The sequence below is a fragment of the Suncus etruscus genome, chromosome 4 (genome assembly GCF_024139225.1).
Source record: "Suncus etruscus isolate mSunEtr1 chromosome 4, mSunEtr1.pri.cur, whole genome shotgun sequence".
Classification (NCBI taxonomy): Eukaryota; Metazoa; Chordata; class Mammalia; order Eulipotyphla; family Soricidae; genus Suncus; species Suncus etruscus.
Genome location: NC_064851.1, coordinates 89,364,763 through 89,388,640, shown reverse-complemented (window position 1 = coordinate 89,388,640; position 23,878 = coordinate 89,364,763). Strand labels below are relative to the sequence as shown.

The 23,878-nt window shown below is 38.2% G+C and overlaps 1 protein-coding gene and 1 long non-coding RNA gene across 2 annotated transcripts in view; both read left to right on the top strand.

Annotated features, from left to right (window-relative positions):
* LOC126006058 (uncharacterized) overlaps positions 1-23,878 on the top strand; it is a 684,655-nt gene that overhangs the window by 423,967 nt on the left and 236,810 nt on the right. The gene's annotated exons all lie outside the window — the stretch shown is intronic.
* Positions 5,909-23,878, top strand: part of FAM184A (family with sequence similarity 184 member A) — a 134,541-nt gene continuing 116,571 nt past the window's right edge. Inside the window, exon 1 of the mRNA XM_049771379.1 lies at positions 5,909-6,203. Within this exon, the coding sequence (XP_049627336.1) occupies positions 6,045-6,203 (159 nt within the window). The 5' untranslated portion in view covers positions 5,909-6,044. The remainder of the gene's footprint in view (positions 6,204-23,878) is intronic.

Here is a 23,878-nt window from a genome sequence, read left to right as displayed (position 1 = left end):
GTACATTTAATACCATCACCTTTTGCCCCCTACCTATTAATATATCAGGCCCATTTAAGTTTAAATTGTTAAACTTTAGGTCTCTTGATTCTATTGTCATTGACTTTGGCTTGGATCTTTAGTTCTGTCCTTATTTTTCCCCACCAATGCAGCTGAAACCACTTCATCCTTGGCCCCCAGCCTTTCTTTATTCCTTTAAGAAGAGAATACTTGTATATGGAGAGAATAATTGATCAGGAACATTAGGATAATTGTTATATAATGAAAGGTGTGATATTTATATAATCGAATCCTTATTCTTCCATGTTTGGTCTAGTATTGATAAAAAATGTAGCAACCTCAACCTGAAAAGAGAGTACATCGTTTAAATTCCTTAGGAAAGGCCAGGGGGTTCTCCCATTAAGATACTCACTTAGATCAATTGAACTGCTATCCAAGGGTGATGTCTAGAATAGCTGGTGGACAAGCAAATTGATGAATATCAAGTATAGTCTTTGATATATTTGCATGAAGGAACTTTTCACTATATCTTCTTGCCTTAACTACTTTTAGAAATTAGTAGCTGGAAATGATAGTTACTATTCAAATCATTGGTAACAGTATCAATTTTACATATATATAAGTTTTGGGGCCGATTTGGCAACACTTAGGGATAAATCCTGGCTCTGTGTTCAGAAATCACTCCTGGCTGGCTCAGGGGACTATATGGGATGCAGGGGATTGAACCTGGCTCGGCTGCATACAAGGCAAAGTCCTACCCATTGTGTGATAGCTCTGGTCCCTGGTTTTACATATTCTGCAAAAATTGGAAAAAGTAAGCTGGGAGGTGATATCATAGTAGATAATTTTATTTCTTCTTAATTCAGTTTTAAAGTAAAATATCTTTTTATAAGTGAAAAAATTTTTTATTGTAACACTGATTTACCAAATTGTTCACAAAACAGTTGTTTCAGGAACTAAATGGTCAAACACTAATCAAAAGATAGCCTTATTTGAAGTAACTTCTTGGAGAAATATTGAGATATGTGTTCAAGAGAGTTCTTCAGATTGGGAAAAAAGTGTGAATAACTTTGGGGAAATTTCTCCAGATTGTCTTGGTCTAATAGTTTTCTGCATACTGGGTGTTTTCACAAGGAAAGCCTGTACTCTTGGGTTTGGGTTAGGTTTAGGGGTTTGAGTTAGGGGCCAGGGTAGGGTTAGGGGGTAGAGTTAAGGGTTTGGTTTAGGGCTAGAGGTTAGGGGTAGATTTAGTTCTGTTGCAGAAGGCTCCATTAAGGGAAGCAAGAGAGACAGACTAGAAAAAAGAGTGCTACTACATCTCTGTGTGATCAACTTTGGCCACCACTGCTCCTCGAACTTTTTAAACAGGGGGCCAGTTCACTGTCCTTCAGACTGTTGGAGGGCCAAATTATAGTAAAAACAAAACTTATGAACAAATTTCTATGCATACTGCATATATATTATTTAGAAGTGAAGAAACAAAATGGGAATAAATACAATATGTGGCCTGCAGGCCCTAGTTTGAGGACCATTGGCTCAAGGCAATGGCTGGCTTGAGTCTGGACTGGCATATTCTGCCATGAGCACCTATCTAGCATGGGCACTTATGTCCCACCAGTTCCAGGAGACAGTCATCAAACTATGCCTGCACAGAGTTGATCCCTACTACCTGATTTCTTAGTGGTCCATGGGCTCAGGATGGAGTGATAAATTGCTTTTTGCAGGAAAGTCAGTCTCAACCTCAACACACTTTTTACTAACAGAAAAGAATTTCAAGAAGAGGAGGAATAGTTAAGAAACATAGTTTTGTTGAATAATACTTGTTTAGAAAAAAGTGAAAGATGAGAAATATGTGTTGAAGAGAAGCATATGCTTCTGTGGTGCTTAAGCAAGCAAAGAAAAAGACAAGCAAATTATTTGTTTAAGGGAGAACATTGGCTTGAAGAGCAAGCCTCATGTTTCTTAACAGTAGGTATTTGATGACATCTACCAGTTTGAATCGTCTGGATTTATAACCAAACAGGTCTACATCCATATTTAGAATTATACTGGAGTATCATGTTTTAGGTGAGTGCTGTTGAATTATGTGTTAAGAATTCTGAATGTAAATCACTTACCAGATATGAAATTTTCAAAAATTTTCTGACCTCATGACTTGCCTTTTCCTTTTGTTGATAACATCCTTCATTGTACACAAAAGGTTTTTTTTTAGAGGGGGGAGGATGGGGTAGCTATTCCTGCTGTGCTCAGAGGTCACTTTCAGAGGTGCTTGGAGGACTATGTGGCAATGTATGCACTTATCTACAGTATTATATCTCCAGTTTATATGGAAGTTTTAAATCTGAATTAATTATAACTTACAGTATTTTATTTTCTGCTTGTGCTTTTGGCATCAACTTTTGAGCTCATGGCTAATTATAATTCTGATTCTATCAAAATTAAACTAATCTCAATTCTACTTCTGTTTAACTTTAGATACTAAAGCCCTTGGTTAATAAAATCTTTAGAGCCTAAATTATATGCGATTTGGGAGATTTAGGATAGAAGGTGTTATTTTGATAAAATATTATTAAATTTTATAACCATGCAATTACTTATTGGTATCCCTCTTGGAAGATTTGCAATCCTCATTAACTTAATCAGATCATTCCTTGGCCTTCAGTCAATGCTACAGTTTTCTTCTTCCCTCTCATCATTTCTGGCAATTTAGAAAGTACATCACTCCAAATATTAACTATGACTGAAATATGTGTATGAATATTAGTATGACATTTTTAGGGGTTGGGGAGAGAGCATAGTTGTTTACATCTCTGGAATCCCATGTTTCCCTCAGTACCACCAGTGAGGTGGTTTCATTTTTCTGTTTAATACTCTTCAGTGGCTCATCATTGCTTTCAGCAGTCTTCATTCCCTTATCAGGAGACTGTCTCTCAACATGAATAACTTAGTATCAGCTTTACCTCATATTTTGACACCCACCAATTTTTTTGCTCCAGCCACACTGTATCACTTGCCAATCCCAAATGGGTCAGGTTCTCTCTCATCTCCAGAAATTTGCCATTGCTATCCTCAGAGTTGGTGGTCTACTAAACTTCTTTATCTGAAAAGCTCAGGAATCCATTCAAGCATTACCTGTTTGTTTGAAACTTCTCTGGTATTGCAAGAACTAGATTATGTCTGCTTGTGGGTTCTATAAACATTCCTAACAGTATATTGCACCAAATTCTTCACTTGTTTGTCTTTTCCACTAACCTAATAACTTGATGACAGAGACTATTCTCAACACCAATTCCCCGCATTTGACAAATATTTCTATCTAAATCATCTCCCTAGAAAAAAAGACCCTAAAGAAAGATTTCTGGCCTAGCAAATTTTACTCATTTCTTCTCTTATAAACCTCCTTTACTAAATTTTAAAACATTAAAATTCTGGATGATGGGATTATGAGTATAATATATCATTTTTAAGTTTTCTACTTATTATGAAATAAAATTCTATATCAGATAATGCTCTGTACCATGTGGTAAGGTAAAAATAGTAAAATATTTTGGGAGTCTAGAACACCATTCTTCAATCTTTTATACCTATGAACTGGCAATTTTTGTTTTGGGGTCCATCCAATGCTACTCAGGACTTATTCCTGGCTCTGCACTCTGGGATCACTCCTGGTGGGCGTGTGTGTATGGACATATGCAGTGGTGTGATCAAACTTGTGTCACTTGTACACAAAGCATCTCTTAAGCTCTGGACCAGCAGTTATAACCAAGGCAGTACACCCATGGTTTTATACACCTGTGGACCAGTGATTGAAGAATGTTGTTAATTAGGATAAGGTTCCACTTGGGCTATGCTGTATTGTATTGGTAGAAACTCCAATTTCCCATCGTATCTATTTACCACTATGTCATAATAACAAAAACAAAAACATTTTAGGCCTCATATGACTTAGCTATAAAAATTTAAGGACACTGGGAGTCATTTGAGTAAATAATTTTACTTAGAATATAAAGAAAATGGCTAGCTCCTCATTTTCTTCATTTAGTAATTAAGGTTTAAGAAGGGAGCAACTTGCATGATATTGTTTCCAGCTGTCTGCTGTACTCAAAACCTTGGAACTAGACAACTTATTCAAAAAGATCTTTGGCAGATGATTGGAGGGGGGGGGCTCTAGGAAAAAACTAATCATCTAGAAAGATTTAATGTCAAATTTCTTTTCTGAAGTTCCAACAGTTTTAGAAGCATTTCAGTACCCTATTCAAATCATATTCAATATTTATCTAATAGGTTTATATTTTGCTCAGAGTCCACTCCTGGCAGCACTCAGGAAACAATATAGTCAGTCTCTGTGCATGGCAAGCTCTTTACTTGCTGTACTTACTATCTCTCTGGCCCCAAATCAGAGACTTAAGCTCGGATTTATTTTTAAAAATGGTTATTACTAAAGCAAACTTACATAACTCACATATTACAATGTGGGGGATTCAGTCAGTAGTTTCTACTTTATTTTTTAATGACACAATTCTACATTTAAAAGTTTGTGTTAAGATTGCTCTCAGATGACTTGAATTTACCTTAATACACATTGCTGGGGGTGGGAGGCTGGGGAAGCCCTGTGCGAGTAGAGATGTTAGGAGAAATAAGAGAAAATCAACAATAAGTAACAAAGTCAGGAAAGGGAAAAAAAAATACTAAGAAACAGCACAATTAACCTTCCCTCCTTTCCCCTCCTCTCCCCTCCCTTCCCATCCCATCCCATCCCATCCTTAAGCTCAGTCTGCAGCATCCTCTGATCCCTGCCCTACTTTACTTTCAGCCAACAGGATTTCTTATCTGTTTCAAGATCCATCCAACTAGTGAAAACCAAGTACGTGCCATAGGATGTCAACAGACCGTCTCCGCCCAGACACATCGGTGTGGAATGCGGGACAGTATCTGTCACGTAGTTAGTTGGTCTGTCGGTCCAAGCTATAAACATCATCTATGTGCAGGTTAGAGAGGCAAAGGGCAGGGCAGGAAAGAAAGCTGGGGTCTCCACGCCGGGGGCATCCACGACCGCTGGCACTGAGGTCTTCGGTGGGAGGGGGCTGGAGGGTCCCGGGGAAGCGCCACTCGGGCCCAGGGCACGAGACGGCGCGCGTGAGAGGCAAGTCCCGCGCCCTGTTTCCACCGCGGACCCAATCCTCCGACTTTTATCCCACTCTAAACTAAAGCCTCAAGGCCGGATGGTGGGGCGTTTGCCTTGCACGCGCTAAACTAGGACGGACCGCGGTTTGATCCCAGGCATCCCATAGGGTCCCCCAAACCAGGAGCGATTTCCGAGTGCATAGCCAGGTGGAGCCCTGAGCATCACCGGGTGTGGCCCAAAAACCAAAATAATAAATAAGTAAATAAATAAATGAATGAATGAATAAATGAATAAAAATAAACTAGAGCCTGCCAAGCCGCGCCGGCGGGCCCACTGCGAGCGAGCACCGGGCACGGGGTCCCCGCGCGCCGCTCGCGAGAGCCTGGCACGGGCCGCGGGGCCGGGGCGGGGCCTGGCTGCGGAGAAATGACGTGGGCGGCCCCGCGCGCCCTGGTAACCGCGCCGCGCGCCTCCCGCGTCCCCCCAGGTCCCCGCCTCTCCGCAGCCTCCCGCCCGTCTCCTCCTCTCGCCGCAGCCCGCTCGGGCGTCGGGTGCAGGTGGTCGCGGGGCCTGCGGGGCCACGGTGCCCACGAGGCCGCTGCCGCGCGCCGTCTGCAGAGCGGCTGGGAGCCGGCGGCCAGCCCGGGGCAACCGCCGGAGGGGCCCTGGGCTTGCGTCCCGCGCGGGGGGTGACACCCGCGGCCTCGGGCTGAGGTGGGGTCGGGTGGGGGCACCCCTTTCCGGACGGGAGTGACCCGAGGGCGTCGCGGTAGAGCTCCCTCCGGAGCTAGAGCAGGTGCGGGGTCGGGGCCGCTAGCTGCCGTCCGGCTCCGGCTCCGGCTGCGGGCTGCCAGACTGTTGCTCCGCGGGCCGCCCCCTGCGCGCGGGGCTCGGACCCCGGCCCGGGTCTGTCGGGAAGATGGCGACCCCGGGCATGAGCTGGCAGCAGCACTATTACGGCGGCCCGGCGGCCGGAGCGGCCAAACTGGCGCCCTCGGCGCAGCCCGCGGGCCAGTGCCTGGACTACAGTCCCGACCTGCACATGAAGATGAGCAAGAAGATCGCGCAGCTCACCAAGGTAAGGGGGCGTTGGCTCGGCGGCGGCGGGACCCCCTGGGCCTGGGTGGGCCCCGGGCCTCACCTGCCCCCGGAGAATTGAGCCAAGGAAGGGTTGTCCGGGCCAGCAACAGCCAGAGACGCGTCTCCAAGAAGCCTTCAAACTTAAGTGGAACGCGTGGGCGATGTGCCTGTTTCAGGGAATATGTGTGCATACACACATGTATGTGTATATATGCATGTGTGTGTATATGTATATATATATATATACATACACATACATATACATACATATATACTCTGTTGCCCGGTTAGGAGAAGCTGACACAGAACAAAACAGATTCTACTTGATTTATTTCACAGACAATAAGTTTCCGCTTTGTTGCATCTGCCAAGTTCCTGGCATGAACCTTTTTTTTTTTTTACACCCCTGTACTGTATGAAGTGCACTACCGTATTTACCCAACAGGACCTGGGATACCTCAGAATTAATCAGTACCTTACACTAATGATATGCTTAGGGGAAGAACAAACCTGCAGAGCCACGTAGGAGGGCAAAATATACCTTGCGTGCCTTTTTTTGGGGGGTGATTTTTATGAGTCATTCCGAATCCTGGCAGAATGTTAAAGAAGGCTTATTAGGTGAATCATGTATCCGCATTTAGTTAAATGCTTCGATTATCAAATGGTAGTTTTCAGAGAGCCCATAGTCTTGCAAATTTGGCCCGCTGTCCTTTAGGATGATTGGTGGATGGTGAGCTCTTTTTCTAATTTAGAAAAGAATGGTTATGTGTGAAAGTGAGAGTTATTTAGGTCCATTATGTTGCTGTTTAGATCTCAAAGCTATTTATCAGAACCCAGGGAGAACTGATCTGTGGCATTTCAAAGTTACTAGAGTGGATGGAAAGAGCTTAATGCTTTTAAATTGAATGGTCTAATCACTTGTTTCAGGGTTAGTCATCTGATGACAGGTAGGCATTGTGGAGGTTACTTCCAGATAATCTCTCATCTCTTTCCACAAAAATAAAAAATTCTCATTATATAATTCCATTACTAGTTACTAGTTTTGAGAGAGTAAAGATAGAGTTGCAAGAGAACAAAAATGCAATGGAAAGGGATGATAAAGGATAAGACACTCGGGTGAAGATAGGAGAATTTGGTGCTATCTGGGACACTAGGATGTTTAGGAGGATAGAAAGAAAAATAACATGATAGGTCTAGTCAAAGAGGAATCAGTAGCAAATGAAAACGTGCAGATATTCTTACAGGTACAGAAAATGTACAGAATTCTAAAACAAAGATGCAAAGCAAGGCAACATTTTGTGAAGCTTTATTTGTCATGTATGACAGGCATTCTCATGGAGGTTACTAAGTATCCAGTGTTTGCTGTTTCCTCTTAGGATAGAGATCCCCAACTTCAGAGAAAGGAAGATCCAGGAGAGAACCATAGAGAAGTTAAATGTAATCTTCCTGAAATAGTGTTCAGTCTTTCGAATACAGATATCTAGAATGAAGCACATGGATATTTATTAATTCTGATTTTCCCTTATGTGTCTACAACTTTAATTGTTTTAAGCCTTTACAGCCCTACAGTAAGTAAAAGAAACACTCAATCTATTGTAGTGGCACTTTGTATTGTTTATTAAAAGTTTCTTACCTCAGGGCTGGAGTGTTAAAGAGTAGGTGCTTGTTTGAAAATGGCTGACCTAGGCTCTGTACCTGGCAGCACATATGATCCCACAGCCCACTATGAATAAGCCCTCTAGGTGTGGTACAAAAACCAAACCAAAAAAAAAAAAAAAGGTTTTCTTATCTCTTCAGTAAACTACTTTTCTTTTTACTTAAGCTTTTTCAGTTCTTTTATCTGAAATAAAAATACAGCACAGCTGTTAAAGGTGGGAATCTTGAGTAGAAATTGCTGTCATATATAATATGCATCTCAAATTTAATGAGTCAGGAGACTGTCCCATACCTACATTGTTACTTTGAGTGTACTGAGTGTTTATAGTTACAGTCTGTAAACACACCAATCACCCCCTCTGCTGAGTGACTCAGATATTTTATCCCTTGTATTGACTAGGGTTTCTTTATCTTAGCATGGTTCTTTAACAGAATGATTTCTTGTTTGGTGACAACATGGAAAGATAGACTTAGAGGGACCATGTGGGATTTGAACCCAGGTCTGTCTGGGGTCAGCTGCATTCCTACCACTGTGCTATCCCAGCATCCATTATGGTCCCCCAAGCCTGTTAGGGGCGATTTCTAAGCGCAGAGCCAGGAGGAACCCGTGAGCATCATCGAGTGTGACCCAAAGAAACCAAAAAAAGAAAGAAAGAAAGAAAAGAAAGAAAAGAAAGAAAGAAAGAAAGAAAGAAAGAAAGAAAAAGAAAGAAAGAAAGAAAGAAAGAAAGAAAGAAAGAAAAAGAAAGAAAGAAAGAAAGAAAGAAGAAAGAAAGAAAGAAAGAAAGAAAGAAAGAAGAGAAAGAAAGAAAAAAGAAAGAAAGAAAGAAAGAGAAGAGAGAGAAGAGAAAGAGAAGAAAGAAAGAAAAAAGAAAGAAAGAAAGAAAGAGAGAGAGAGAAAGAAGAAAGAAAAAAGAAAAGAAAGAAAGAAAGAAAGAAAGAAAGAAAAGAAAGAAAGAAAGAAAGAAAGAAAGAAAGAAAGAAAAAAGAAAGAAAGAAAGAAAGAAAGAAAGAAAGAAGAAGAAAGAGAAGAGATTACTGTTGGCACTAGTAGTTTCAGTGGCAATGCTATATTGCCCCTGAAACATCTAGTTGTCACGTAACAACTCGTTGATACTGCCAAATGTTCATAGGATGGGAGAAAGAATATCACCCTAGGTGAGAACCACTGATTTATCTATGGTTTCTGCTACCTGTCTCTTACCTATATTATTAAAATAAGGTCTGAGAAGGAAATAATCTGATAGCAGGACTGGCAAGACTTTTCAAATTCTGAAACATTCAATAAGACCCATTTACTCTACTATTCATTTTTAGATGCTGCCAAATGTTATAGTTACATATTCTTACTGTAAGTACAATATCCTCAGAAGATATCATGAGTAATAATACATTGATTGAATAAGTTGATTTTGGACACAGGTGGATTTTTTAAGGAATGATTCATTGTAGCTCAGCTCTTAATATTATGGTTAACTGGGTTTGGGAATTGGGCATACCATCTTAATACCTGCTCTCTACTTTCTAAAAGTATAATCTTGAGGAAATCGCTAAACTGTGTTTTAGTTTCCTAACTTTGAAAAAAGGATGATAGTTTACTATAAATCTTAACATAGTATATCATTGTGGGAGGGTGGAGTGTCAAGGAAGCTTCCCAAGTAGTCCCTAGGGAGCTGGGTGGGAGGTGTGTGTGTGTGTGTGTGTGTGTGTGTGTTGTTGTGTGTGTATATGTGTGTGTGACAGGGATATCCTAACAGCCCACTGTTTTATCTGATGGCTAAGGAGACTGGTGGTGTCTGGACTTTTCAGGGCTGCACCGAGTGATACTTGGTTGGTATGCGCCTTAATCCCAATATGAGCTCTCTGACTTTAAAATAGTATACTCTCAATATGATCACTAAAAAGAGTTATTAGTAAAATACTAAGTAGTGGGGCCAGAGAGATAGCATCGAGGTAAGGTGTTTGCCTTGCATGCAGAAGGTCGGTGGTTCAAACCCCGGCATCCCATATGGTCCCTCAAGCCTTCCAGGGGCGATTTCTGAGCATAGAGCCAGGAGTAACCCCTGAGTGCTGCCAGGTATGACCCAAAAAAAAAAACCAAAAAACAAACACACAAACAAACAAAACCCAAACCCAAAAAGAACCCCAAAACTAAGTTATATATTAAAAAATTATTTTCCTAAAATAAGAGATCCTCTTGTGATTTATTTTGGATGGGATGAGGGATGTCCCTGAAGCATTGTTAAACTTGCTTTGTTTCTTGGCCAACTAAGCTGACATTTAAGTGGAAGGCTCACAGATGCAGTGTTGTTCTGGTTCCAGAGTGCTGGGGATACTCAGGTTCTGACCCTGCTGTGCTGAAGTGTGATGTTTGGAAACTATGTGGTACTGAGGACTGAATTAAGGTCATCTTCCTAGCCCCTCCTCTCTGTGTTTAATAGCATTGATACTGGATTCTTTTTCTACCTAAAAATGTACATAACTTTTTTTATATGACTCAAAGTTAGATCTTTGATATTTAGTTTATATTGTTGTAGTATAATTTAAGAAATACAAATTTTATCAAAAATTTGGTTGGTACTGATAGGATTAAAAAAAGTAAGTACACAATGTAATTTTATGCTTTGTTAGACTCAATTGTTTTCTTTTTTTTTTCCTGACTTTTGAGGCACACCTGGCAATATACAGACTCCCTCCTGACTTTATGCTCAGGGATCACTACTGGCTGTGCTTGGGAGAGTATATGTTGTACCAGGGATCTAGCCTGGTGTGTGTGCAGGCTGTGTGCAGGACAAGCACTTTACTGTATTATCTTTCTAGCTCCAGATCAATTTTTCCTATCAAACCAAAAGGCAGTCTTATCTGTAGACATCCTTCTTAAGATTGTCTTTTCTAAAACCTTGTTTAGCAGTGTATGTCATGGAAAGAAGCAGCTGTGTTTTAAGCACCTTTTATATTAGGAAACTTTGCTAAGTGCTAGAGAGCCAGCAGGGAGCAAAACAGTCTCTGCCTTTTAAAATACTATATTTAGGGTTTGGAGTGATAGTATAGCAGGTAGGAAATTTGCATTGCATGTAGCTGGCTAAGGTTCTGTTCCCCAGAATCCACTAGGAGTGATCTCTGAGCACAGAAAGGAGTAAGCTATGAACACCACTGAGTGTTGACCCCAAACAAAATAATAATAATAATAATAATAATAATAATAATAATAATAATAAGTATTATGTTTAGTCTCTCATGTTAGAGTCCCATTGAGAATTCCTAATAGATTCTTGAGTTCTGTGGCAAATTCTGGAAGTGATAATGGCTGAACATTTTCAAGGTAGGCAGAGAAAGTGTGTAGGATGAAATTTTTTAAAAATAGGATGATATTTGTGTGTTTACTTTTCCACTGTATTCACTATTCAGTGCATTAAGATGGGTTGTAATTAAATAAAGCAGTTTTTTTTGCCTCTCTCTACACCCTATTACACTTTGTGAGGCTGGTTCATCTAACTGTGGATAACTTGACTTGTTCTTAGATAATGCAAATTGGCCTCTTTCATCCCCTCTCTGCCTCTTTTGCCAGCTTCTGGCCCCTCTTAAGTTAGGCAAAGAATAAGGGAAGAGAACCAAGAGGAACAATTTACTTGATTCTTAATTGCTTATATGACCTCAGTGTCATAGACATGGCAGATATTTAAAGTTTAAAGCTCATGCTTTATTGGGGCTGGAGTGATTGTACATTGGATGGGGTTTTGCATGTGGCCAACTCAGGTTCTGCACTTCATATGATCCTCCAGCACCACTACGAGTGATTCCTGAGTGCAGAGACAGGACTAACCCTTGAGCATATGAGTGTAGCCCAACCCCTCTTCACCTCCACACAAAATAAAGCCCATGATTTACTGTGACTCCTCCACCTTTCATCTCAGTTTTTTCTTATGATTTCTCCACTCTTCCTCTTTCAGCTACTCCAAATTGATTCCTCAACCTTGGCTCTTTTTTTTTTTTTTTGGTTTTTGGATCACACCCGGAAATGTACAGGTTACTCCTGGCTCTGTGCTTAGAAATTACTCCTGGCAGGCTCGGGGGATTCGGACCACTGTCTGTTCTGGGTCAGCTGCATGCCAGGCAAACACCCTACTGCTGTGCTATCTCTCTGGCCCCCTCAACCTTGGCTTTTGTTGGTTTTGTTTTTTATTTTTGGGTCACACCTGGCAGCACTCAGGGGTTACTCTTGGCTCTATGCTCAGAAATTGCTCCTGGCAGGCTCAGGGGACCATATGGGATGCTGGGATTTGAACCACTGTCCTGCATGCAAGGCAAACATCCTGCTTCCATGCTCTCTGGTCCCAACCTTGGCTTTTATATTCATTTTGTTGAGGTCCATTTAACTGTGTATATTACTGTTTTCATATTTTACAGCCAGAAATATGATCTGTACTTAAGCATCTTAAGGAAGATCCATATCCTTTTTTCAGAATAGTCACATCGATTTTCATTGTCATGGGTATATGGAAAGGTATTTTCATTCATTGGATTCAAATTCCTTCTTTCTTTTTGAATCTTTTTTCTACCCTGACCCCCCAGAGGGCAAATATGGCTTCTTACAGAGCATGAATTCTCTATCTAATCAGTTTCTTTAAGTGGTCATGATTCAGCCATCTCTTGCTCTCCTTGATCTTTAGATTTGCAGTCTGTAATCTTGAAGCTTCTAGTTTTAGTTTAGTAAGTGTCACACCCACAACACTCTTCTTTTTCAGACTGCCTCTGGAAATTCTGACAGTGTTAATTCTTTGGTACTCAGTAAACATTTTCCCATATTTGCTATTCACCCAGAGATTTTTTATAGCACTTTTGAGAATGTTTTGTGATCATTATGAACATATCTAGTAGAGTGTAAAATTCCAAAGAAAATTTGAAATATTTTCTTTGTGTTACCTGAATTTGACATTATCTTCTTCTTTTGGGGAGAGGGGGAGCTCACACCCGGCAGCACTCAGGGGTTACTCCTGGCTCTAGGCTCAGAAATTGCCCCTGGCAGGCACAGGGGACCATATGGGATACCAGGATTCAAGCCACCGACCTTCTGCATGAAAGGCAAATGCCTTACCTCCATGCTATCTCTCAGGCCCCAGGCATTATCTTCTTATAATACCCATCTTATATCCTTCCTCCTGAAAATTGCTTTGACATACCTGTTTGTCATACTTGTTTGGCTTACTTTATTTTGCATTATATGATCTTATCTTGTCTCCACTTACTTGATTTGATCTTTACTTATTTTGAAAATTTATGCAAGTTTGAAAAATTATTTTGTAAAATAAATACAATTATTTTCTTTTACTTTTACATTCCTCAGCTTTAGGAACTGGGTCTTATATTTTATGTAAACTTAATGTGCATATTTTGTACATAATATAAATGATTAATAACTGTAGAAAACGTAGAAGATAGTTGTGGTGATGGTGATGGTGATGATTTTGATACAAATTTTGGTTTGTAATAGAGAAATTCAGTATTTTTGTGTAATTGTATCTATACTCTTCAATATTAATGATAGATTACTTCAGCTAAGCTAGGTTACTAAATACTTACAGGTTTTCCCTTAAAATTCTTTCAAAAGCTAAAATATTTTATGATAGATTATGTTTTAGTGAAAAAAATATAAAACAAAGTACTTTGTGTTGTCATGTCAGTTGATCGGAGTTGATTTTCTTAGCAAATACTAAAATATACTTTGTAATTAATCATTTAGTACTAACTTTGCTTTTATGATAGTCAAAGTCAGAAAGTATTTGTTTAGTTAAATTCATAAAGTGATCATAATTTAGCCATCCTTTTGTTCTCAACAGCTCTTAGATTTTTCATGGATGATGCCAGTTTAGTCTGTTTCTCAAAGGGCTTGATTATCAAACCAAGTTCAGTGAGCTTATTTGTTTAATAATAAACAAATGAAATATTAAACAGTCTCGTATAATTTACATTAAATACAGCTGTTATTTGACAGCTGTTTTGATTGAATCACCTTCTGTTTCATAATAATATTCCTTAATTGATTCTGACTTTGGTTATATGAACTTAGCACCTGCTAAATATAGCATCTTTTTCTCTTTCTTCATGTTTTACATTAGAGCTTTTTCATTCAATTATGCAGTAGCTTGGATATAATCATTTAGTTATAGTTGAAGAGCTTGAATTAATTTCTTATACTTTATTAATGGGCATACAGACATTATATACTATTGTCCAATAGTCAGAGGATATAAACTAACTGCTCTTATAATGAAAAGGTTTAAAGCTGGAAGAAACATCAGTTCTGACCAGATAACCTAAATTGGGAATACAAAATAATTTTGAATATTATGCAAATTTGTCACAGGCAAATCTGACTTAATTCTGGTCTCTGTATTGGCATTGAGGAGGAAGCTGTCCTAGCAGAGCTCTTTCTGTGTCTGTTTTATTTTTTCCTAACAAACTTATTTTGATTCTTGCATGAGGCCAGAGTTGGTGATCCCACACCCTCACCCCATTATCATCCTGTGTTGTAACCATATTTTGCCATCAGATAAATAATATTTTTCTTTTTTGGATGTTGTGCCATATTTGGTGATACTCAGGGCTTATTGCTCCTGAGTGATTGAGGACTCACTTTATGTAGTGTAAGGGATCAAACCCAAGTCAGCTGTGTGCAAGTAAGTGCCCTACTTGCTGTACTATTGCTCTGGTTCTGTCATATAGACTTTTAATGAGAGTGAAACAGTATACCTTAATTTATAGCTGTTGACTGCTGAGCAACATTTGCATGACCTAGCAAAAAGATTATGGAACCACAGAGTGAAGGTTACCCTGTATTGGTAACCAAGTATTTTTCTAATTAAGATGTATGCTGATTTGTTTCTGCTTGAGATAGAGGATTTCTTTCAGAAGTGTATCTTATATCTTTATATTTGTATAGAACTCTCTATACCCATTTCCAAAGTTTCAGTGCCATCACCAGAAAGATTACCTATTTTTTCCACCCCTACTCTCCTTTACCCTCTAGTAACCACCAGTCTTTTTTGTCTTTTTTGTTTGTTTGTTCGTTTTTGTTTTTTTTGGGCCACACCAGTGACGCTCAGGGGTTACTCCTGGCTATGCACTCAGAAATTGCTCCTGGGTTGGGGGACCATATGAGACGCCAGGGGATTGAACAGCAGTCCGTCCTAGTCTAGCACGTGCAACACAGAAACCTTACTGTTTGCGCCACCGCTCCAGCCCCTTCACCGGTCTTTTATTTTATTTTAAATGCCTTATTTAAGCACCATAGTTACAAATTTGTTCATTGTTGGGTTTAAGTCATATGATGTACACCATCCTTCACCACTGCCCCCTTTGCATCACCACCACCGATGTCTCCCACTTTCCTCCTTCCTTCCCCCATACCTGCCTTGCTGTAGGGCATGCAAATTTCTTCTCCACAATCTCTCTCCTTCTCCTCACTCTCTTTCCTTTTTGATTCTACCACTATAGTTTTTTTGTTTGTTTGTTTGTTTTTTAACCCAGCCTACAGGTTACAATTGTTGTAAACCAGTTTATTTGATTTAGTTATTCATATTCACATTTAGTTTTTGAGTTATTTTACTTAGCACAATCTCCTCAGCATCCATCTATTTTGTCTCAGTAGGTATTCTTTTATCAGAATAGTTGACCTTTGAGAATATAGAGAATAGTTTCTTCATCCAGTCCCTTTTTGGTCATTTAGGTTGGTTCCATGTTTGGTTAATGTGAATAATGCTACTATAAATACAGAGGTATCCTGTCAAATTAGTGTTTTTATTTCCTGTGGATAAATGCCTAGGAGTATATTGGCATAGTTTACAGCAACTCTGGGTTCAGTCTTCAGCACCCTATATGAGCTATACCAGGAATGAATGATTACTGAATACTGGAGATGTCCCAACACCCCAAAAAGTGCTACGAGTGCATCATGTAGAATTATCATTTTAATTTTCTTTTATTAACAGGAAACTCCATTCCATATTCCATTTGACAAAGTCTGCACCAATTTATATTCCCAATCACATATACCAGTGTTTCTTTTTCCCATATTCTCACAAGTTGAGGTAGAGTCAATATTTATATTTATTTTGATTTATATTTTCCCAATAAGTGATATTTGGCACTTTTCATGTATCTAAACTTCTCTTTGCCCTATGGTGGTCTTTTTTATTATAATTTATTGAGAACAATGTGAATTATTAGTCTTTCACAGTTATATTTAAGGTACATAGTGACAGTGAATTAGGACAATTCCCATCACTGGTGTTAATCTTCCTCTGCCACTGTTCCCAGCATGCTTCCCCTGTCTCCACCCTTAGCCCTCGGAACTGCTAGAGTAACAGGTCCCTTTTGTGTATACCTTGTTGTAGTTCAGGTCTCTTGATTTTATTGTCATTGGGTTGAGTTTTCAGGTCTGATTATTTTCTTTCTTTCTTTCTTTCTTTCTTTCTTTCTTTCTTTCTTTCTTTCCTTCTTTCTTCTTTCTTTCTTTCTTTCTTCTTTTTTCTTTCTTTTTCTTTCTTTCTTTCTTTCTTTCTTTCTTTCTTTCTTTCTTTCCTTCTTTCTTCTTTCTTTCCTTCTTTCTTTCTTTTTTCTTTCTTTCTTTCTCTTTCTTTCCTTCCTTCCTTCCTTTTTCCTTCCTTCCTTCCTTCCTTCTTCCTTCCTTCCTTCCTTCCTTTTCCTTCCTTCCTTCCTTCCTTTTCCTTCCTTTTCCTTCCTTCCTTCCTTCCTTCCTTCCTTCCTTCCTTCCTTCTTCTCTTCTTTCTTTCTTTCTTTCTTTCTTTCTTTCTTTCTTTCTTTCTTTCTTTTTTGTTTTTGGGTCACACCTGGCAGTGCTCAGGGGTTACTCCTACTCTATGCTCAGAAATTGCTCCTGGCAGGCTCGGGAGACCATATCGGATGCAGGGATTTGAACCACCATTCTTCTACATGCAAGGCAAATGCCCTACCTTCATGCTATCTCTCCGGCTCCAGGTCTGATAATTTTTAATTACCACTCATGCTCATAAGACTGCTTGCCCCTATTGCTGTCCACTTTTTTTCTCAATTTGTAAAAAGCAGAGAAATATGAGGGGCCTGAGAGAGAGCACAGTGGTAGAGCATTTGCTTGCAAATGGTAGATCCAGAATGGACCTGGGTTCCATTCCTGGCATCTCATATGGTCCCTTGAGCCAGGAGCAATTTGTGAAAGCAGAGCCAGAAGTAACCCCTGAGCACCACCAGCTGTGACTGTAAAACCAAAAAGAAAGAAAGAAAGAAGAAAGAAAGAAGAAAGAAAGAAAGAAAGAAAGAAAGAAAGAAAGAAAGAAAGAAAGAAAGAAAGAAAGAAGAAAGAAAGAAAGAAAGAAAGAAAAGAAAGAAAGAAAGAAAGAAAGAGAGAGAGAAAGAAAGAAAGAGAGAGAAAGAAGAAAGAAAGAAAAAAAGAAAGAAAGAGAAGAAGGAAAGAAAAAGAAAGAAAGAAAAAAAGAAAGAAAGAAAGGAGGAAGGAAGGAAGAAGGAAAGGAGGAAGGAAGGAAGGAGGAAGGAAGGAAAGAAAGGAAATAGAAAGAAAAGAAAGAAAGAAAGAAAAAAGAAAGAAAGAAAGAAAGAAAGAAAGAAAGAAAGGAAAGAAAGAAAGAAAGAAAGAAAGAAATCATGAAAGAGAGAGAAAGAAGAAAGGAAGGAAGGAAGGAAGAGAAGAGGAATAGGAAAAAGAAAAGGAAAGAAAGAAAGAAAGAAAGAAAGAAAGAATGAAAGAGAGAGAAAGAAAGAAAGAAAGAAGAAAGAAAGAAAGAAAGAAAGAAAGAAAGAGAAAGAAAGAAAGAAAGAAAGAAAGAAGAAAGAAAGAAGAAAGAAAGAAAGGAAAGAAAGAAAGAAAGAAAGAAAGAAAGAAAGAAAGAAAGAAAAGAAGAAAAGAAAGAAAGAAAGAAAGAAAGAAAGAAAGAAAGAAAGAAAGAAAGAAAGAAAGAAAGAAAGAAAGAAAAGAAAGAAAGAAAGAAAGAAAGAAAGAAAAAGAAAGATGAGGCAGAACAAGATGATTCATGTTCATTCTATGGTTCTGTTAAAAAAATAAAGTGGGTGGGAGCCCCTGCTAGAAGCATATAAATTTTAAGAAAAGGAAAAAGGAAAAAAAAATAAGGGGAGGGGACTGGTGTGGCAAGTTGTTGTTATTTTATTTTTCATAGGCACAATAAGTTATGGGGTAATTAGAAAGGAAATTTCCTTGGCCTAAGTAAGAGATACAGGGTTTCTCTACCCTTAAAGCATACTGTTATGGTATCAACTACAATGTCTGGACATGTTCATTCTCAAACCCCAAGCTTTCTATGGTGCCAGGAAATGTTCTGCACGTTATGGTTGTCAAAGTCAGTCCTCTGCCATTTGAGGTCTTGGTTTTTGCACAGATCCTAGGACGAAGTCTAGGATAGACTTTATGGTTCCAGAAGTTCTGTTCAGTCATGTTGTTGTAGTAGATCTTTTATAATTATTTTGTTTTAGGTTTTCAGGCCACATTCTGCTGTGTATGTCTTACTCCTCTTGATTCTGTGCTCAGGGATCATTCCTGGTGATGCCTGGTGATGCTTAAATCAGGGTTAGCCACCTGCAAGGCAAGTGTTTTACCCCTGTACTATTTCTCTAGCCCTTGAAGTTCTATTTATATTTAATTTTTTTATTGACTTGAGATTCTCTGACTTATAATACTTGAAGTATAAATAAATTAATAAATTTTGTTGCTTCCTTTTGTAGTCACCACTTTTTTCTTACAAAATTAAGCATAGATGAATAAATTTTTAATATGTATAAATTTTAGATATTGAACTTTCTTATTGAGATTTAGGGTTTTTTTTCCTGCTAAATGTGTGTCTCTGTATTCATAAGTGTTTTCAATTTCCCTTCTGTTTCTCTTTACAAACAGTCTTAGCAGATCATTTTATTCAGAAAATTATCATGTCTAAAACACAAAATAGCACTTTGTCCATATTATATATTATATATTATATATATATATATATTTGTTTTTGTTTGTTTGTTTGTTTGTTTGGGCCACACCCAGTGGTGCTCAGGGTTACTCCTGGCTCTGCACACAGAAATCACTCCTGGCAGGCTAGGAGGACTATTTGGGATGCCGGAGATTCAACATGGGTCCTTTCAGGGTTGGTACTGAGCAAGGCAAATGCCCTACTGCTGTGCTAACACTCTGCCCCCTCCTCATATTTTTTAGTGAAACACTGTCAGATAAAATTTCTGAAATGTTAAAAAAAATTCTGAAATGTTGAGAGTAATTTTGTATGCTTGTATAGCTGCTTTAGCATAATAGTTGACTCAAAATAACAAAAAGTGATTTACAAATGACAACAATACTATATATTCCATATGCTGCAACTTTTGTTGTATAGTCTATGAAATATGAAATATTGTGATAGGCAATATTGTTTGATATTTTTAACTATTTTATAAAATAGTAGATGTTTCAGAAAGTGTGTTCAGAATAAAGCACATGAAATTTTAAATGACTAGGTTAAGCTGACAAATTTCAAATATTAAATTTTGGGTAGCTTTTTCTGTTGGGTTTGGTAGATTTGCTTTTGGTGGAATTTATATATTTGATTTTCTTCTATGAAGAAAATGTGCTCCTCCCTTCTTTAATAAAAGATAATGTTGACTTATTCTCTGGTTACACATCTCAACAGTGTATTTATGCAGAGGTAAAGGAAATTTCTGCCTTTTGACATCCAGGAGTTCAAGGATCTGCTTTAGATTCTGATTTCTCAGGCAGTCAGAGCACCCTCATCTGGAGCCAGACTGTTCAGAAAGGCAGCAGTGGCTCTTCTTCAGGTCAAAGGTGGTACATAGTTGTTTATGCACACCTGCTTTGAATTTCAGTACTACCACTTCATAGTGTGTGACTTTTAGAAAGTCTTAACCTCAGTTTCCTCATCTATAAAAATGCGAAGGAAACATCCCGTCATAAAATCACTGTAAATATAAAGTATTTTGTGTAGGAAAGGAAGTAAATAAATGCCAGTTTTTAATAACTCTCTTCAGGTTTCCTCCTCCTTTTGGGTTGAAGTCCTTAACAATAAAATACATATATTTATGTATTTTCTTCTCTACTAGAGATACAGACAACACATCAGTATTTCTCAATCTTTCTGTAACTGTGACCCTTTTTCGATCTTTTTTCCTTCCGGTGTCCCACCTATTTCTTATAGTTGGTTACTCTGTCTTATGCTTTGGAATATCCTGGCAGGCCCACTGAGGACCTTGTGACCCTGGTTGAGGAAGTGTGGTCCTAAGTTATCAAAGCTATCAAAATAAGCTGGGCCAACAAAATACAGTTGATTCTTTTTAGGTGAGGTGATACTGTTCTGTCCAAGTAAAGTGCTGAATCTCCTGTGGAACATTTTTATATCTGATTAATACATAATTTTAGTTTGAGGTGTTATGGTTATGTTTAAGACACTTTATATTTAATACATATGTTTTCTCTTTTGATAAAATTATCAGACTTTCAAGACTTGTGTAAAAATATTACTGAGGTCATTCAAATGATAAAGCAAGGATATCTTGCTTTATATATAAAATAATGATTAAAAATATAATGATTTAGAATAATAGTGAATACTATTTTAAGCAACAGTTATATTTTAACTATACCTGTCTGGTGTGTGTTCTTAGCTCCATGAGGCTATTAGAGTCTCAAGGAAAGTCCAACAGTTAGAAAGGTTAAGTAACTGTCTCAAGTAATCTTGTAAGAAGAGTTAGAATTTGAATTTCCATTTGTCTAACTGTGCCCCTTTTAGGAAGTAGCATTGGGTACGTAGGTGAATGCCCAAATCAATTTTGGATTCTATAATGAAATTAAGTGCGATATAAAACTACAAATTCTTGTGAAAAGAATTTGGCTTTTGCTGAAGAAAACGGAAATTAGTTTTGAGGATGTGGGGAATTAAAGGTGTTTATTTCCTTGTTCAAATAGTGGCTCAGCAATTGAGAAAATGCAAATAAAATGACAGTCAGTGGAGACCCAAGAGGGGTTGAAGGTAGTGAAATTCTAACACATCGCTAAGTTTATTGACTTACCACAGTCAAATAGCTAAATAAGATTCTTATCTGTAAATATTTTATGCAAAGTAGTGTTTTAGTAGCACACTAGAAAGTGCTTGAATAGAAAACGAGAATTTTAAAAATCATGATTTCCTTAAATCATATGTGTTATGAATTATATTGATTAAACATTTCTGTCTTGCATTTTTTTATATTCTATTTTTATAATAATAATTTTTATTTTGACCAAAGGTTGATTACATATCTTTTATAGTAATATCTTAGGTACATATTGACATTGCACCAGGGGGAATTTCTACCACCAAGTTGTCCTCCCCTCCACCCCCGTTCCCAGCATGCATCCCATATCCCTTCCCTTACCCCCCTGGCTGTAGTATAAGTCGGTCCCCCCTCTGTTGTCTAGAGTGTTGTAGATTGGGTATCGAATCTGTTGTCCATTGGCTTTGGGTTTGGTGTTTAAGTCAGAATCATTTTTAATACCTACTTAGTGACTACACAACTGGTTTGGTCTCTTGGTACCCTCCATTATTTCCCCCTCAATTTGAGAGGGTGGAACAAGATGGTTCAAGTTATGTGGTCTCTGTTTGCAGAAAGAAAAAATTAAAATGGGGTAAAAAATCAAAACAAGCAACAAAAATGGGCGGACTCCTGAGGCTATAACATATTTAATTTGAGAGAAGGGAAAAAGGAAGAGAGCAGTTACATATTTATATCAAATCTCTGCATTATTGCCCTTGAAACAATAAAAATACTGACTATTGTCTGGTTTATTAGGTACTTTATTTTGTTTCATCACATTTTTGTTGATTGAACTTAATTTTCAACTACAAATGACAAATGTAAGCATCTTTCAGAAAACTAGCATCGAAGTTATTTGATGAATGCGACATTGTGCTAAATTTTAGCATTGGAATTAGCATCTCCTAAGATACATGATTTTGTTTGTGTTACATAATTCACATGTGGAGAGTCACTGATGACTTTTTATAGTATTGAACTTAAGTACTAAGTGCTGAGGGAGGTTCCCTTAACCTCAAGGAACTTGTCTTTTGGATGATTACAACCAGCAGCTGTAAAAGACAGAAAAAATACCTAACACCACGTATTATTGGATAAAACTCTGACTGTTTAGTGACATTTGAGTAAAAAAAAATTTGCTTCATCAGAAAGAGATTTGATTCCATTTGTTTCCTTGACTAAGTACAAATGCTTTTAGCACATTAGGAGACAATAGAACCACCCATTCTTTGTCCCACAAATGTCTGATTACTTCTTTGGAGGATGATAACACTAGCAGAGATGAATAATACTTATAGTACTTATCAGGTCACTCGGGTTACAACTGACTCTGCACTCAGAAATCACTCCTGGCAGGCTCGAGGGACTATATAGGATGCAAGGATTGAACCCTAGGACTGCTGCGTGAAAGACAAATGCTCTACCCACTGTTCCATTGCTCAGCCCTGAGTTTCACAATTTAAGTAGGATAAACTGTGGTTTCTCTGATCTATATTTTGGAATCTTGTGTCAAATTCCACGTCACGTACTTTGAAATGTCCAGACTAGAGTCTGTCTTGGAAGTTTTAAGTAGCTCATTTGCTTTTGTGCCCAGGGATCCACGCTTCTGGGGCAGACTTCTGAGTCCACCTAGTTTATTAGGCTACAGCCTAATAAATATGTAGTCATGCTTCGGTTTTTTGAGACACTTGCCAGGTGTTATACTTTATATCTAGTACTCTTATTCTTATGGTTTAGAACCTATCTTTTCATAAATATTTTATGTCCTCACTTTGATTGAAAAGCTGGCTCTTTTCCCCCAAATAATTTGCTGCAGCTTTTGCAGGTAATCTGCTCGTTTTCACATATTTATTTGATCTTTTTATCAATGGAAAGTCTTTGGAGGTGACATCTTCTAGTTTATATTGCTAAACTGCTGTTTCTAGCAGAAGGCTGTAAGAATCTACAATGAACACCTCCAATATGCAAAACAAAATTCAACACCTGAAATAAATGAACAAAATTTTAGAATCATGTATCCTGCAAGACTGAAACCAGGAGAAAATAAAATGCTTAGAGCAACCCAATTACAAGTTCGGAAATAGACTAGTAATCAGAAACTATCGTGGGACCTATATGTGGCTTCAGTGGTTAAGAGCACATCTTTATGTATTATAAGATCCAAACTTGGTCCTGGATTACTGCTAAAATATTGTTTAAAATATAAGCCCAGAACCCAGATGTTTTTCCCCTTATGAATTCTACAAAGTATTTGAAAGAAGAATACCCATTCTCAACTCTTTCAGAAAATCAACAGGAGGAACGTTCTGAAACTCATTCTACAAATCCAGTATCAACTTAATGTCCCAAAGAAAATAGGGATAAAAGAAAAAAGGAACAAGAGTAGACCTATATCTTAAAATGAATACAGAAAAACTCCTTGATAGTAAGCCAGAAACATGTGCCTTGCATATGTCAGTCTCTGATTCAATCTCTGATATTGATTATGGTCTTTTGAGTACTTCAGTAGTAATCTCTAAGTACAGAGTCAGGAGTAAGTTCTATGCACTACAGGAATAATCACCAAATACTGTTGGGTGTACCATACCCCCAACAAAACAAAGCAAAAAAAAAATCTTGGGTAAAATGAATGCAACAACCCAACAGCAGACTCACTCAAAAAACCAAGTCAGATTTATATTTGGGATGTAAGATAGTTCAAGACATGCAAAACAATTAATGTAATATACATCTAAGTTAAAGGGATAAAAATTACACAGTGATGCCAATAATGTTAAAAGTATTTAAAAGAGGGGCTGGAGAGATAGCATGGAAGTAAGGCATTTGCCTTGCATGCAGGACAGTGATTCGAATCCCAGCATCCCATATGGTCTCCCGAGCCTGCCAGGAGTGATTTCTGAGCATAGAGCCAGGAGTAACTGCTGAGCG